Source organism: Betta splendens, chromosome 14 (genome assembly GCF_900634795.4).
Source record: "Betta splendens chromosome 14, fBetSpl5.4, whole genome shotgun sequence".
In the NCBI taxonomy this organism is placed as follows: Eukaryota; Metazoa; Chordata; class Actinopteri; order Anabantiformes; family Osphronemidae; genus Betta; species Betta splendens.
This window is the reverse complement of record NC_040894.2, coordinates 7,641,496-7,656,052: the sequence shown is the minus strand read 5'-3', so window position 1 is coordinate 7,656,052 and position 14,557 is coordinate 7,641,496. Positions and strand designations below refer to the sequence as shown.

General features: G+C 42.2%; 2 protein-coding genes across 3 annotated transcripts; one reads left to right on the top strand and one right to left on the bottom strand.

The window, feature by feature from the left end:
- The first annotated feature begins 6,494 nt into the window (after positions 1 to 6,494).
- Positions 6,495 to 12,536, top strand: LOC114870039 (transcobalamin-1-like). Its single transcript, XM_029174645.3, has 5 exons — positions 6,495 to 6,614; positions 6,946 to 6,984; positions 7,700 to 7,835; positions 7,963 to 8,099; positions 11,993 to 12,536. Coding segments are annotated over exons 1-5 (375 nt in total). The 5' UTR covers positions 6,495 to 6,613; the 3' UTR covers positions 12,055 to 12,536.
- On the bottom strand, positions 12,156 to 14,192 carry si:ch211-117m20.4 (sushi, von Willebrand factor type A, EGF and pentraxin domain-containing protein 1). 2 transcript variants are annotated; one of them, XM_055514719.1, is made up of 5 exons: positions 13,903 to 14,192; positions 13,647 to 13,811; positions 13,397 to 13,564; positions 13,122 to 13,322; positions 12,156 to 13,020 (listed from the first exon to the last, which is right to left on the bottom strand). In XM_055514719.1, exons 1-5 carry the CDS (start codon positions 13,988 to 13,990, stop codon positions 13,007 to 13,009), a joined length of 636 nt encoding a protein of 211 aa, XP_055370694.1. In that variant the 5' UTR covers positions 13,991 to 14,192; the 3' UTR covers positions 12,156 to 13,006. The 2 variants fall into 2 exon arrangements, with proteins under 2 accessions (XP_055370694.1, XP_055370693.1); XM_055514718.1 differs by having other exon boundaries at positions 13,897 to 14,186.
- Positions 14,193 to 14,557: the final 365 nt, after the last annotated feature.

Sequence of the window (14,557 nt, the reverse complement as noted above, 5' to 3'; positions counted from 1 at the left end):
GACAATTTAATAATTAGTGTTTGTGAAATAAAAACCGTAGTCGACTGGTAAAGACTCATGTACATGTGAAGCCTTCTGCTTAAACAGCACCTGTGGTCACACATGCCTGCATCATTGTCACAGTGAAATAAATCATATCTTAAGTCATCTGGTTGCCTCTAATGAGATCAGCCAACTTCCTCATTAATGTCTTGATCCAGAAATACTTTCACTTTATGTCATAATAACTTTAACATTACTCAATAAGGTATATTTACAGAAAAACTAGTTTTACCTAAAACACTAAGAATTGGTGAATCTAAAGTAGAGGCAAGGTACTGTACAGCAGACTTTCACAAAAACATTTCTCAGTGAATGGTTTATCCAGAAGCCCAGTGATGACTACTCTTAAGCAATAATGGATGACTCATACGACTCATACGAGTATATAAAACAGTATTTGGCACAGCTGCAGTAGTTGTTGATAGATGATAGATAAAAACAGCAATAAACAAAGATAATGTAAAGAAATTATTAAAACCTATCCCTTCACACGAATGATTTTTCTCCATTCATCTGTTTTATTCTTTCAAAAATATTAGATCATTATTTCACATATGAGAATAAAGCTTTAATTAATAAAATTGATTATTTGTGCTGTTTTTTAGTATACGGTTTAGGTATCTCTATAAAAACATTTGTTTGTTGGTGGCTTGGTGGCTCAATTGGTAGAGCATTGGGCTGGGGACTGATGTATGTAAATAAAAACAGGACAATGGATGTTTTTCTAGTGAAGGACTTGGTTTGTTGTCAACATTTGTCTTTGCAGACACCAAATGAGACTCAACCTGTTGAGCAACAGGTTATGAATCTCAAAGGTTTGTTCAATATTCCTTAATGTAGAGAATTGTTCAGGTAACAAGATGAGAAGTCTGCAGCCATGGAGCAATTCAACGATGCTGTAGCCTAAAGCTCCTTATTTAAAAAAAAGAAACTGTCGAAACCTATGGTGATGGAGCCTTTGAGGGTTCAAAGTGACCCCACTACCAAATGGGACACTGCATGTATGTGTTAGTTAATTAAAAGTTTCTGTGTAATATTATTTCCAACCCAGCGGTTGGAGGACAGGCTCTAACAAGAGATAATAAGATTAAGTTTTCAGCTTTTTCCCAAGATTAAAAGACGCCTATTACTCTATGTTGCTGGTTTAAAACTGTCTGTAAACCTTATAAGTATTTCTGTATTTAATTTTGCAGACTTGCAATGAAAATCATGGAGGTCTTGGCTGCTCCAGACTTCCAACTTAACAGCTCCACAGTTCCAGCCACATGTATGTATGACAGCATCCATTCTGTTTGTACTAAAAGAACATACTGCACATTAGACACATGTTTTTATTTACACCTGAGCATTCTGTGATTACTTACTTCAGTCACTATGACACAAACTGGAAAATAATAGGAATGTATTTACCCAACTCTTTGTGGTTAATCAGGTGTCATGTATTTGTTGTTAAACTTGCTTGCCTGGAACTGGACGTCCCAACCAAAATGGTTCCAACCACTCTACTGACAAAAACAAATTACCGTAGTCGACTGGTAAAGACTCATGTACATGTGAAGCCTTCTGCTAGTTTTACTTGAAAAACTGTAAGAGTCCGTGAATCTAGAGTAGAGGCAAGGTACTGTACAGCAGACTTTCACAAAAACATTCATCAGTGAATAGTTTATCCAGAGGCCCAGTGATGACTACTCTTAAGCAAGAATGGATGACTCATACGACTTGTATATAAAACAGTATTTGGCAAGGTTGCAGTAGTTGTTGATAGAAGAGCAAAGAAAGTACTTCCTGCTGCGTTTTTGAAAGCAAGTAAGCATGTCATAATTTTGTTCTTTATTTTCATCTTTGATTGGTCCAACTTATAGAATGGCGGTTGTAAGATATGTACTTTATATATAACAATGTGTATTGTTTAGGTGTTTCTACCTGCATTATTAGTATTGTTAACCCTTCAAAGCCATGCATTTTGTAACCTGTTACATTTTTTCATAGAATTAAAAATGCATTTTTGAAAACAAAACAAACACTTATGTTGCCACTGTTGAAGGTGACTGGAATAAAGCTGATGTGGACCTGGTGGTACACTATAAATACTGAGCTCTGTGTTCTTAGGTTCACATTGAAAAGGAAAAGCCAGGATGGATCTCAAAATAGTTGCTTTGCTCTCTCTGAGCTTTCTCCTGTTGTTGACAGATGAAAGTGAAGGTAAATCTATACATTTATACTTCTGGCTTTGTTTTGCCTCATTGTGACCTTAACATAATAATATATATGATATTATTATGTGTAGGTGCAACATTTGTCCCTATGAGATTGACCGTAACGAACAAGCTGTGTAAGAAGAGTCCTCGGACCTATTCCACCACTGTGGCAGTGGGAGGTATACTGGTGAGCGCTATGAGGAGACTGCAGCAAGCCAATCAAGGTTTCAGGTATGATTATACATGAGATTCCCTTTAATATCTCTACAATTCTGCCTTTTTTCCAAAAGTGTTACTGTCAAAGACCAATAGCTTTGCTTTGGAAGCTCCAGCTAATCCATGGCCTGACTCCTATTTACCAGGTTCACTGTGACAGAGGATCCAAACTTCGGCCTGTATCTGCAGAGTGTGAATGGAGTAGCTGGAAATGTGCAAGATAAGACGTACTGGGCACTCCTATCAGAGAGCTCAGGAAAATACACGTATCTAAATGTGGGTGAGTATCCTCCCCAGAGTTATAATACATCATAGGGGAGGCCTAATGAGCTGTCTAAACTTGTGTCCCCATTGGCAGGAATTGGCTGCTACCAACCAGCAGCAAATGAACACATCGTCTTTAACTTCACCACCTGGTGAAGGGATGAGTGTGCTACCGAGCAGAAAAACTTCAAGAGCAAATAAAAAATTAATCAACTTTATTTCACTCTCAATTTTACATCAGTACCTGTTTGATGATCAAGTTCCTGTGAAGCATATAATAAACAAATAAACAATAAGCAAAGAGCACACAGGTAATATAATATCAATAATAATAATATAATAATTTAAAGAAATTATGAAAACCTATACGTTCATAGAAATTATTTCTCTCTTCTTCAGAACTGTTTTATTCTTTCAAATTTATGTAATGTAATAACTTCATCTATATCAAAATAAAAGTTTGATTTTGCAACAAAAATAGATTATTTGTGCCGTTCTTTTATAGCATATTCCTTATGAAGACCGTTTGTTTGGTCTTCACGTAAGGTCTACACAATACTCTTCATGCCCACTCAGCTTGCTTTATAATAAGATTAAGGTTTCAGCTCCTTTAGAACGTTGACTGTGAAAAGAGAAACACATATCTGTTTGATTACACTCCTCTCACTCTTTTTTCCTCCTGTTCTCCTGGACTAAAATATTATTTCAGCTACAGCATCTGGTGGGCATCCATGCATCCACGGTACCACCCTGGAATCATTTAGGTCCCTTTTGGCTGACAGAACCATAAGTATGAACCTTGTTGGTTCTGAATCTTTTTTAGCTCCTGTTATATGGAGTTCCCCAGGGGTCGATTTTGGGGCCACAAATTTTTTCCCTTGATCTACTTTCCCTGGGTTCCATCCTGAGAAAGCATGGCATTTCTTTTCATTTTATGCTGATGACAATCAAGTTTATATGCCACTGAAGAAAAGCGATGCTTTCTGTTTCAAATCACTTCTGTCATGCCCTGATAACATCAAGGACTGGGTGGCCCCAGGTTTTTTAAAGTTTAACACTAAAATAACAAAGTGATAGTGTTTAGACCATATGGCTCCACCAAACCCTCCCTGGTTGACCTAGGCCTTTTGGTTCAGTTTGAGAAGCAGACAGTTTTTTTCCACCTTAGGCAGCTGGCAAAAGTAAAGCCTTTTGTTACACAGTAGCATTTTGAAAGATTTAAAAACAGCACGGCAGCTAGCCTTAGCATATGCCCATCATCCTCGGCCTTACACCGCTGCGCTAAAGTCTCTCCAAAGGAAATATGGCCAACTCTATCACCTTGTTCTGATAGAAATTGCCTTCATACGTATCCTTCAACCCATGCGGGCTGGAGATCCCCAAGGGTTTCAGCCAGTTTGCTGTGTGGATTCAGGCGCTGGTCAGCATGCTACAGTCCTGGGGCCAATAACGAGGAGCAATCCTCACCGTATATCGAATCGTCGCCCACCAATATGACCCTTTTGGTTTCATTATACCCTTCACCAAATGTGCTAGGGTCCTGTTCTAGCAGTTGTGGATGAAGCTTGCTGGGGGATGGGATGACCCAGATCTTTCATAGGGCATTAGGACTACCTGGATTGCATGGGAGAAGGAGTTACCAGGCCATGTATTCTACAATGCCTCAGTAGAACAAGCATATGGATCTGTTGCCTACCTTCGTTTAACAGATGGAAATGGTGCAGTCTGTGTTTCCTTTGTCATGGCACGTTCTTGAGTAGCTCCCAAAAAGACCATCTCAATACCACGCCTCCAGGGACCCCCTTTCTTGTACTTACCCTTTTCACAGTGGCCGTAGTTCCCAGCTCCAGTCTCCAATGACCCCTTGATTACTCACAACACATTTCTTGGTCTGAATTGATTGATTTAGCCGCCAGCCCAACTGGAGGACTTCCTGAAAGTCCAACAATCATGTGTTGAGTGCCAGAAATGGAAAAATACTCCCTCAGTCCCCTGAATGGCTGATCTTCCTGCTTCTAGGCTCCAATTAAATAAGCCTCCTTTCTGGTCCACAGGCATGAATTTTTTCGGCCCATTCACTGTCAGAATTGGTCATCGACATGAGAAAAGATGGGGCATCCTATTTAAATGTCAGACTATACGGTGTATTTATCTTGAGCTTCTTTCAGGACTAGATACAGAGTTTCCTTCTTGCCCTTCACGGCCTTTGTGGCCTGCCGAGGTTGCCCCTATGAGTTACCTTCCGACCAAGGTACCAACTTTAGAGAAGGTGAGAGAGAACTCAAAGAAACCTTTGCTCAGCTCAGTTCTGCCCTTTAGGACACCCTGGCACAGCAGCAAATCAAATTCAGCTTTAATCCACCACATTTTCCACATTTCGGTGGCAGTTGGGAAAGAGAAGTATGATCCATCAAGTCTGCTCTATGGGCAACACTAGGAACCCAAACAGTAACTCCCTCGTGGATCCTGGCCCATAGGGACTGTCTGGTGGGGTCAGGCCAGCTAAGATCCTCATTAAAGGTAAGGGTAAACGTTTTATCCGTCCTGTCAGCCGCTTAGTGGTGCTTCCCGCCCTTCCTGACCACTACCAAGATAAGTGTGTGTAATAATTTTAATATGTCTGCATATTTGGGGGTGGCTGTGGAAAATTACCACCTGTCAGGTGACATAGTGACATCACTATAGTTCCCACTGTCACCTGTCGTGGTCACTCTTACCTGGTTACGTTACAGTGGAACCACTGCATACAAGCAGTGTAAGTTATGTTTGTTTGTTCATTCATCCTTTTAAGTAACGTGCCGACTGCAGTATTTCAAAGGCATGGTTGTGATTGTGGTTGCCGATTACCCATACAAAGTTTCATTCCAGTGCAGTAGCGGCAGTCACTGTGTACATTAATTTGTTTGTGGAGATAGAGGAGGAGCTTATTAATTAGCGTTGTTTTTATTATTTAATTTTATTATTTTCTTTAATTATTCGTTTTATTATGCCATTACAGATAGACCAAAAGTGTCTACTTTCTGATTATTGTGCATGAAGAAATAAACTGGAACAAACTCATGAATTTGTATACGTTTTAATGGACACACGATTTCTGCAGCACCACATCTGAAACCAATACCACCAGCCTTTTAAACCTTTTAAAACTAAGCAGATTTTCTACAATTACACCAACCATGAAAGAACAACCAACGTCATGTGTTTGTTGCTAAACCTACAGGAACTAAATGTCAAACTAAAAGAGTTTCAACCATCATACTGACAAAAAACAAAGAACCATAGTCGAGTGGTAAGCCAACTTCCTTGTTGTTGTCCTAAATCCACAAACACTTTCATTTCATGACATAATAACTTTCACATTACTCATCAAGGTCTATTTCCTGAAAAGCTAGTTTTACTTGGAACACTGTAAGAGTCATTCTAGGTTAGACCTAGGGCACAACACACAAAAGGATTCCTCAGTGATGACAACTAGTCCTAATCATGGATGGAAGACGTATAAGACTGTGTTATATAAAATAGTATTTGGCACAGCTGTAGCAGGTGTTGATAGAAGAGCGAAAAGCAAGTACTTCCTGATTAATCATTTCATCTAACTTTTGGCAAGTTACAAAACTTTGAGTGATTTAGAATATGTTGGCCAACAGGCTAAGTCTCATTGTGTGTCTGCAAAGACAATTTTTGACAACAAACCAAGCCCTCCACTAGAAATATATTCAATGTCCTGTTTTCAGTTACACATTTCCATAATGAAATCAGACTCTGGGAGCAACATAGACAAGGAAACCAATGAGGGAGCCAATCAGAGTGCTGGGCTGCCATGGCTAATATAAACTCCCAGAGTCTGAGCTGGAGCATAGATCTACATCTTCATCCACAGCAGCGATTTCAACAGTAAGGTTTATTAACTTTGAGCTGATCTATTTGCTTTCTTATATCAAAATACCCAGGTTTCAGACCTGAAATATGACACAACAAACATTATCATGATTTACCTTGGCTAAAATACAAATATAATTGTTTTGTTTTTTTTAGCCTAGCCCTTGTTTAGTTTAGCCTAGTTCAGAGCAGGTTACTTTTTTCATTCTTCACATTTGTTTGTCAACGTAAAACTATTTCAGTCATTCTTCAAGGCAGGCCACTGAATACAAAGTGTTTATTCTCATGTGCAACATGAGGAAAATCTGTTTCCATCTACAATTACATGTTTCTTTGTCGTTCACAGTGAGTAGCAGAAGACCTACAAGCAGTGATTCGGAGAATGGTAAAAACTATATAAGTGAAAATAAAACTATGCACAATTAAAATATCCATGCAAAAGCAGCAGGAGTACTGTATTATATATGTGCAAACTGAACTTAGTGTGCAAAGCATGTACTGACTGTTTATTCAAGGCTTCTGGTTGTAGTTTTATAGTGACTGATTTAGTAATGTGTAGTGATGCTTCTCAGTTATATGACAACAATGCATGGCCTTTGCGCCCTGCAGAGAAAGATAGTATGGTACAGTACAGTACAGTAGGTGATCTTCAGTGTCTTAATTCTGGGTGTCATGTCTCACTGTAACTTCCATCCATCCATCCATTTTCTTAACCGCTTACTCCCTAGTGCGGGGTCACGGGGGTGCTGGAGCCTATCCCAGCTGGCTACGGGCGAGAGGCAGGGTACACCCTGGATGGGTCGCCAGTCCATCGCAGGGCAACACATAGACACACAACCATTCACACACACACTCACACCTACGGGCAATGGAGAGAAGCCAATCAACCTAATGCACGTCTTTGGACCGTGGGAGGAAGCCGGAGAACCCGGAGAGAACCCACGCAAACACGGGGAGAACGTGCAAACTCCACACAGAAAGGCACCAGGTCCGCCTCCGGGAATCGAACCCAGAACCTTCTTGCTGTGAGGCGACAGTGCTACCCACCGCACCACCGTGCCGCCCTCACTGTAACTTTACATATGTTGTTGTGTGTATAGATATTCTCCCCATCACATTGACTGTGGAGAACATGATCAGTCATGCAAAACCTCTGCACTACCCCACCTCTGTGATAAAGGGAGGTGTACTGGTCAGCGCTCTGAGGAGACTGCATGAAAAGGATAAGAATTTCACGTAAGACCACACGTGACATTCCCTTTTATATCCCTGCAATTTTACCCTTGTTCTTAAAGACATCTCTCTAAATACCTCGCTTTTCTCAAAGCTTCATCTGATCCATGTCCTGACTCGTATCTACCAGGTTCACAGTGAAAGACGATCCAAACTTTGGCCTGTTTCTTGAGAGTGTCAATGGAGTAGCTGGAAATGAGAATGATAAGACGTACTGGGAACTCCTGTCAAAGAAACCAGGAAAAAAAGAAGAACCGCTTAAAGTGGGTAAGTATTCTCCCCATAGGGGAGGCCTAATGAGTGTATGTATGGGTTATCCTTACACCCATAGGTAGTGTACAGTAATATTTTTTCAATGTGACAGGGTTGTCTGATATTTATCTACATATATATATAATATATACACACACACACACACACACACACACACACACACACACACACACACACACACACACACACACACACACACACATATATATATATATATATATATATATATATATATATATATATATATATATGTGTGTGTGTGTGTGTGTGTTCACTCATTGTGAACAGTATCCTTGCTGTTCCTAGGACTGCACTTTTCTGGACTGAGATTTCGGATGTTTTTCCAGGGATCTGTTGTAGCCACTCCTCCAGTTTGGGGTGATCTAGTGCTCCGATCACCACAGGCACCACTGTGGCCTTCACCTTCCAAGCCTTCTCCAGTTCTTCTCTGAGCCCTTGGTATTTCTCTAGTTTCTCATGTTCCTTTTTCCTGATGTTGCCATCGCTTGGTATTGCCACATCCACCACTACGGCTTTCCTCTGCTCTTTATCCACCACCACAATGTCTGGTTGGTTCGCCATTACCATTCTGTCAGTCTGGATCTGGAAGTCCCACAGGATTTGGCTCGCTCGTTCTCTACCACCTTGGAAGGTGTTTCCCACTTTGACCTTGGGGTTTCCAGTCCATACTCCGCGCAGATGTTCCTGTATACTATGCCAGCCACTTGGTTATGGCGTTCCATGTATGCTTTGCCTGCCAGCATCTTACACCCTGCAGTTATGTGCTGGACCGTCTCTGGGACCTCTTTGCACAGTCTACACCTTGGGTCTTGTCTGGTGTGGTAGATCTGGGCCTCTATGGCTCTGGTGCTCAGGGCCTGCTCCTGTGCAGCCTCCTGTGCAGCCAGGATGAGTGCCTCTGTGCTGTCCTTCAGCCCAGCCCTTTCAAGCCATTTGTTGAGATCAGCCACTTCAGTTATGTTCCGGTGGTACATCCCGTGCAAGGGCTTGTCCTCCCATGATGGTCCCTCTTCCAGCATCTCATCCTCTGTTCTCCACTGCCTGAGACATTCACTCAGCACGTCATCTGTCGGGGCCTTATCCTTGATGTACTTATGGATCTTGGATGTTTCATCCCGGATAGTGGCTCTCACGCTCACTAGTCCTCGGCCTCCTTCCTTGCGGCTAGCGTACAGTCTCGGGGTGCTGGATTTGGGGTGGAACCCTCCATGCATGGTGAGGAGCTTTCGTGTCTTAACATCTGTGGTCTGTATCTCTTCCTTTGGCCACCTTATTATTCCCGCAGGGTATCTGATCACTGGCAGAGCGTAGCTGTTTATTGCCCGGGATTTGTTCTTGCCATTGAGCTGGCTTCTTAGGACTTGCCTTACTCGTTGGAGGTATTTGGCTGTTGCCGCATTCCTTGTTGCCTGTTCAAGGTTGCCGTTTGCCTGTGGTATTCCAAGGTACTTGTAATTGTCCTCAATGTCTGCTATTGTTCCTTCTGGGAGTGAGACCCCTTCTGTGTGGATTACCTTGCCTCTCTTTGTCACCATCCTCCCACATTTCTCGAGTCCGAATGACATCCCGATGTCCGAGCTGTAGATCCTGGTGGTGTGGATCAGCGAGTCGATGTCTCGCTCACTCTTGGCGTACAGCTTGATGTCATCCATGTAGAGGAGGTGACTTATGGTGGCCCCATTCCGGAGTCGGTATCCATAGCCAGTCTTGTTTATTATTTGGCTGAGGGGGTTCAGACCTATGCAGAACAGCAGTGGGGACAGTGCATCTCCTTGGTATATGCCACATTTGATGGATACTTGGGCAAGTGGCTTCCCATTGGCTTCAAGGGTGGTTCTCCACAACCTCATCGAGTTTGCAATGAAGGCCCTTAGAGTTCTGTTGATGTTGTACAGCTCCAAGCATTCAGTGATCCATGTGTGTGGCATTGAGTCATAGGCTTTCTTGTAGTCGATCCAGGCTGTGCACAGGTTGGTGTGTCGCATTCTGCAGTCTTGGGCGACTGTTCTGTCTACCAGGAGTTGGTGTTTGGCTCCTCTGGTATCCTTACCATTGCCCTTCTGTGCTATATATATATATATATATATATATATATATATATATATATATATATATATATATATATATATATATATATATATATATATATATATATATATATATATATATATATATAAAAAACTCCCTTCTCACCCCACGTGGGTGGTCTCATCCACTTTCCAAGCTCGGGTCCTCTACCAGAGGCCAGGAAGCTTGAGGGTTCTGCGCAGTATCCTTGCTGTTCCTAGGACTGCACTTTTCTGGACTGAGATGTCGGATGTTATTCCAGGGATCTGTTGTAGCCACTCCTCCAGTTTGGGGGTCACTGCCCCCAGTGCTCCAATCACCACAGGCACCACTGTGGCCTTCACCTTCCAAGCCTTCTCCAGTTCTTCTCTGAGCCCTTGGTATTTCTCTAGTTTCTCATGTTCCTTTTTCCTGATGTTGCCATCGCTTGGTATTGCCACATCCACCACTACGGCTTTCCTCTGTTCTTTGTCCACCACCACAATGTCTGGTTGGTTCGCCATTACCATTCTGTCAGTCTGGATCTGGAAGTCCCACAGGATCTTGGCTCGCTCGTTCTCTACCACCTTGGGAGGTGTTTCCCACTTTGACCTTGGGGTTTCCAGTCCATACTCTGCACAGATGTTCCTGTATACTATGCCAGCCACTTGGTTATGGCGTTCCATGTATGCTTTCCCTGCCAGCATCTTACACCCTGCAGTTATGTGCTGGATCGTCTCAGGGGCCTCTTTGCACAGTCTACACCTTGGGTCTTGTCTGGTGTGGTAGATCTGGGCCTCTATGGCTCTGGTGCTCAGGGCCTGCTCCTGTGCGGCCAGGATGAGTGCCTCTGTGCTGTCCTTCAGCCCAGCCCTTTCAAGCCATTGGTAGGATTTGTTGAGATCAGCCACTTCAGTTATGTTCCGGTGGTACATCCCGTGTAAGGGCTTGTCCTCCCATGATGGTCCCTCTTCCAGCATCTCATCCTCCGTTCTCCACTGCCTGAGACATTCACTCAGCACGTCATCTGTCGGGGCCTTATCCTTGATGTACTTATGGATCTTGGATGTTTCATCCTGGATAGTGGCTCTCACGCTCACTAGTCCTCGGCCTCCTTCCTTGCGGCTAGCGTACAGTCTCAGGGTGCTGGATTTGGGGTGGAACCCTCCATGCATGGTGAGGAGCTTTCGTGTCTTAACATCTGTGGTCTGTATCTCTTCCTTTGGCCACCTTATTATTCCCGCAGGGTATCTGATCACTGGCAGAGCGTAGCTGTTTATTGCCCGGGATTTGTTCTTGCCATTGAGCTGGCTTCTTAGGACTTGCCTATGCTAGTGACTTATGCTCACTGGATAGCTCAATCGTAAAGTCGCAAGACTTGTATACGGGTGGTCCCCGGTTCGAATCCCCGTTAGGGCGCATAGGCATCCAGTGTGGGTCCTTGGGCAAGACCCTTCAAGCTACCGCCTACCTCATATCATGAGAGACAATGAACCACATGAGATACCGGCTCAGACGTCGCCCGGTCTAACAAGGTCTGCGTCAGGTGTTGGGGAACCAGAGCACCTTGGCGAGAAGTGGGCTACTGGAACAAGAAAGAAATGGCTGAGATATATATCTATATCTATATATATATATATATATATATATATATCTATATATATATATATATATATATATATATTATCATTTAATACAATGAGCATTTCTTTGTTTTGTGGATAGTTTATTGTGACCACTTGTAAGAACAGCGGAGCAGCACAGAATCTGTGTTGAGGAACTCAAATATAACCATGTTTAACTTGTGTCCCATCTGGTAGGAATTGGCTGCTACCAACCGGAGAAAAATGAAGAAATCATCCTTAAGTTCACCCACTGGTAGGGATGAGTTTGCTATTGAGCAGAAAGGCTTCAACAGCAGTTAAAAAAAATCTACTTTCCTTCATTTTCAGTTTCAATCATTACCTGTTTGTGAATGATTAGGTTCCTATTAGGTGAAAAATTGTGCTAAATGTTGTGACCTGACATATGATAACAATCAGAACAGCAGGATCTAGTGGCTTTAAGGATCAACACACAACCAAAATGTTGGTTTGTTCATATAAACTTCACTTTATAGAAAAATACAAGCAAATAATCACAGTGACGCTGACAGGAATTAGATTGTTAACATTCAGCAGTGAATTGCAATGTAATAATTAATGTATCTGGAGTAAATACAACAATGAATAAAAAGCACACAAATAATAGGATTTTTTTTAATGATTTCTCTCCAATCATCACTGTTTTATACTACTACTGTATTAGATCATCATTTTGTATTAACCATCTATATGCAAATAAAGCTTTGATTAACAAAATAGAGTATATGTGGTGTTTTATTAAAGTATTTTCTCTATTAAGACAGTCTGTTTATAAGGTCTATACAATACTCTTCATGTCCACACCCGGCTTGCTTTATAACAGGATTAAGGTTTCAGCTCCTCCAGGATGTTGACTGTGAAAAGAGACGCTAATCTGTGTGATTATACTCCTCTCTCTCTCTCTCTCTCTCTCTCTCTCTCTCTCTCTCTCTCTCTCTCTCTCTCTCTCTCTCTCTCTCTCTCTCTTTCTCTCTCTCTCTCTCTCTCGCTCTCTCTATTCTCCCCTTTCACTTTTCCAGTTCACTTTTATACTCATTGTCACTATCATTGACTCTAAGTGATGAATAGGTAAACCTGGGGTACTGAAACCTTATTGTCAAATCCTTTAGATAAAGCAGGAAAAGGAAAGGAAATCTGATGTTCAACTGATTTGTCCATTAAACTGAACAGTGTAGTTCATTTCTCCATGTCTTAGCCCGCAGATGCTAAAAATAAAGAAAAAACAAATTTTTGCATGCAGTTTCCCGAAGGAGCAAAAATTGTCCACATTCAGGTATATTTTGAGTTTCTTCCAGGACCTACTCACCACAAGAGCGAGCACAGTCACAAATGCAGGGGACACACTGTGCAAAGAACCTCTTCCAGCCGGTCTCCTTCTTCCTACAGTTGTCTATGCGTGTGCAGCCTTGTTTGGGTGGACCCATATAGCTTTTAAACATGCAGGTGGAGTTACAGGTGCCATTTAGTTCCCTCTCACTGACTTCAATGCGCCCTCGCTGACACATTCCTAAACAGGTGGATAAAATCATACAATAAGCTAAAAAGACTTCTACAACATTTGTGACATACACAGTTACTCACTGAGGCATGAAGGCTTTGGAGTCCAGAGGCCATTAGACTGGCAAAATCTGGTAGAGTTTCCCACCAGCATGAAGCCAGAGCGACAGGTGTACCTCACCACTGAGCCCACCCACCAGTCGTTACCGTACACTACGCCGTTATAGTCCACATCCGGCCTCCCACAGTTCACTGCCATGGAAAAGAAAATCCACAGATTAATATGAGCAGACACAGAACACAGTGCTGGCCAGCGCTGATTTGTAATTCCGACCTCTGCACATGGACTTGAAGCCCAACCAGCAGCAGCTTGAATCTCCACAGGGATCTCTCTTCAGCTCCTGGTGCCGCGCTCTACAGCCTCCCACACAAATAGGTGCTGAACCAGACCAGTATGTGTCATCTAGGAAATCTGTTTGGGGAATCCATCCTGTCTCAACTAAAAAAACACAGTCATTTTTTTCTTCATAAACCAGAGGTATTCATTGGTTTAATCTATAGAATCTATAGAATTCTGGTCTTACCACTACCTTCCACTTCAGTCCATTCAGGCAGCTGAGACGTCACTCCCTGGAAGGACTCAGCAAACAGCAGCAGCAGCAGTGGCCAAAACCTCATAACGCTTCTACTTCTACAGATCAGTTTAAGCGAGAAACCTGCAGATTCATCAGCAAAACTATACTAAACATCATCAGCCTGGCAAAGGCAACAAAAATGACATCAAAACATATCCCATGAGGGCTGATTGCACGGAATGCAGGAGTAGAGTGCAGGATGCAACACTTTGACTAAGCTCTGCTGCCTAATCACCTACACACAGTTAATGCTATTACCTACTGTGAACCATGTAATTACTGAAAACACGTGCGATTCTGGAGACTGCAGTGCTACAATGTAGTACACACAGCACTACTACTGTAGTACATATGATTGAAAGCCTAAGTATTGTGGTTTGAGATTAGTTTTATAAGCAAGTAGAATATTTATGATGAGTAAACTGCAAGGAAATTTAATTTCGTTCTTACTATTTTGATTGGTGAGTTTGTGAGGGTGATTATTATGGCACCATTTCAAATTACATTAAACTAATATGTCTAGTAAGGACCAACTTAATGATTGAATACACCAGGGGGAGCCATAATGCAGAAAGACATGGTTCATCTGTTACATACTGTAGAGTAGGAA

Bases quoted from the DNA above. Each gene is read 5' to 3' on its own strand.
- LOC114870039 (XM_029174645.3), top strand. The intron at 7,836-7,962 runs GTAAGACCACAC...CGTATCTACCAG, and splicing joins GAAAAGGATAAGAATTTCAC to GTTCACAGTGAAAGACGATC. The intron at 8,100-11,992 runs GTAAGTATTCTC...CCCATCTGGTAG, and splicing joins AGAAGAACCGCTTAAAGTGG to GAATTGGCTGCTACCAACCG.
- si:ch211-117m20.4 (XM_055514718.1), bottom strand. From the start codon at position 13,990: ATGAGGTTTTGGCCACTGCTGCTGCTGCTGTTTGCTGAGTCCTTCCAG. The intron at 13,812-13,896 runs GTAAGACCAGAA...GTGTTTTTTTAG, and splicing joins GACTGAAGTGGAAGGTAGTG to TTGAGACAGGATGGATTCCC. The intron at 13,565-13,646 runs GTCGGAATTACA...TTTCCATGGCAG, and splicing joins CTTCAAGTCCATGTGCAGAG to TGAACTGTGGGAGGCCGGAT.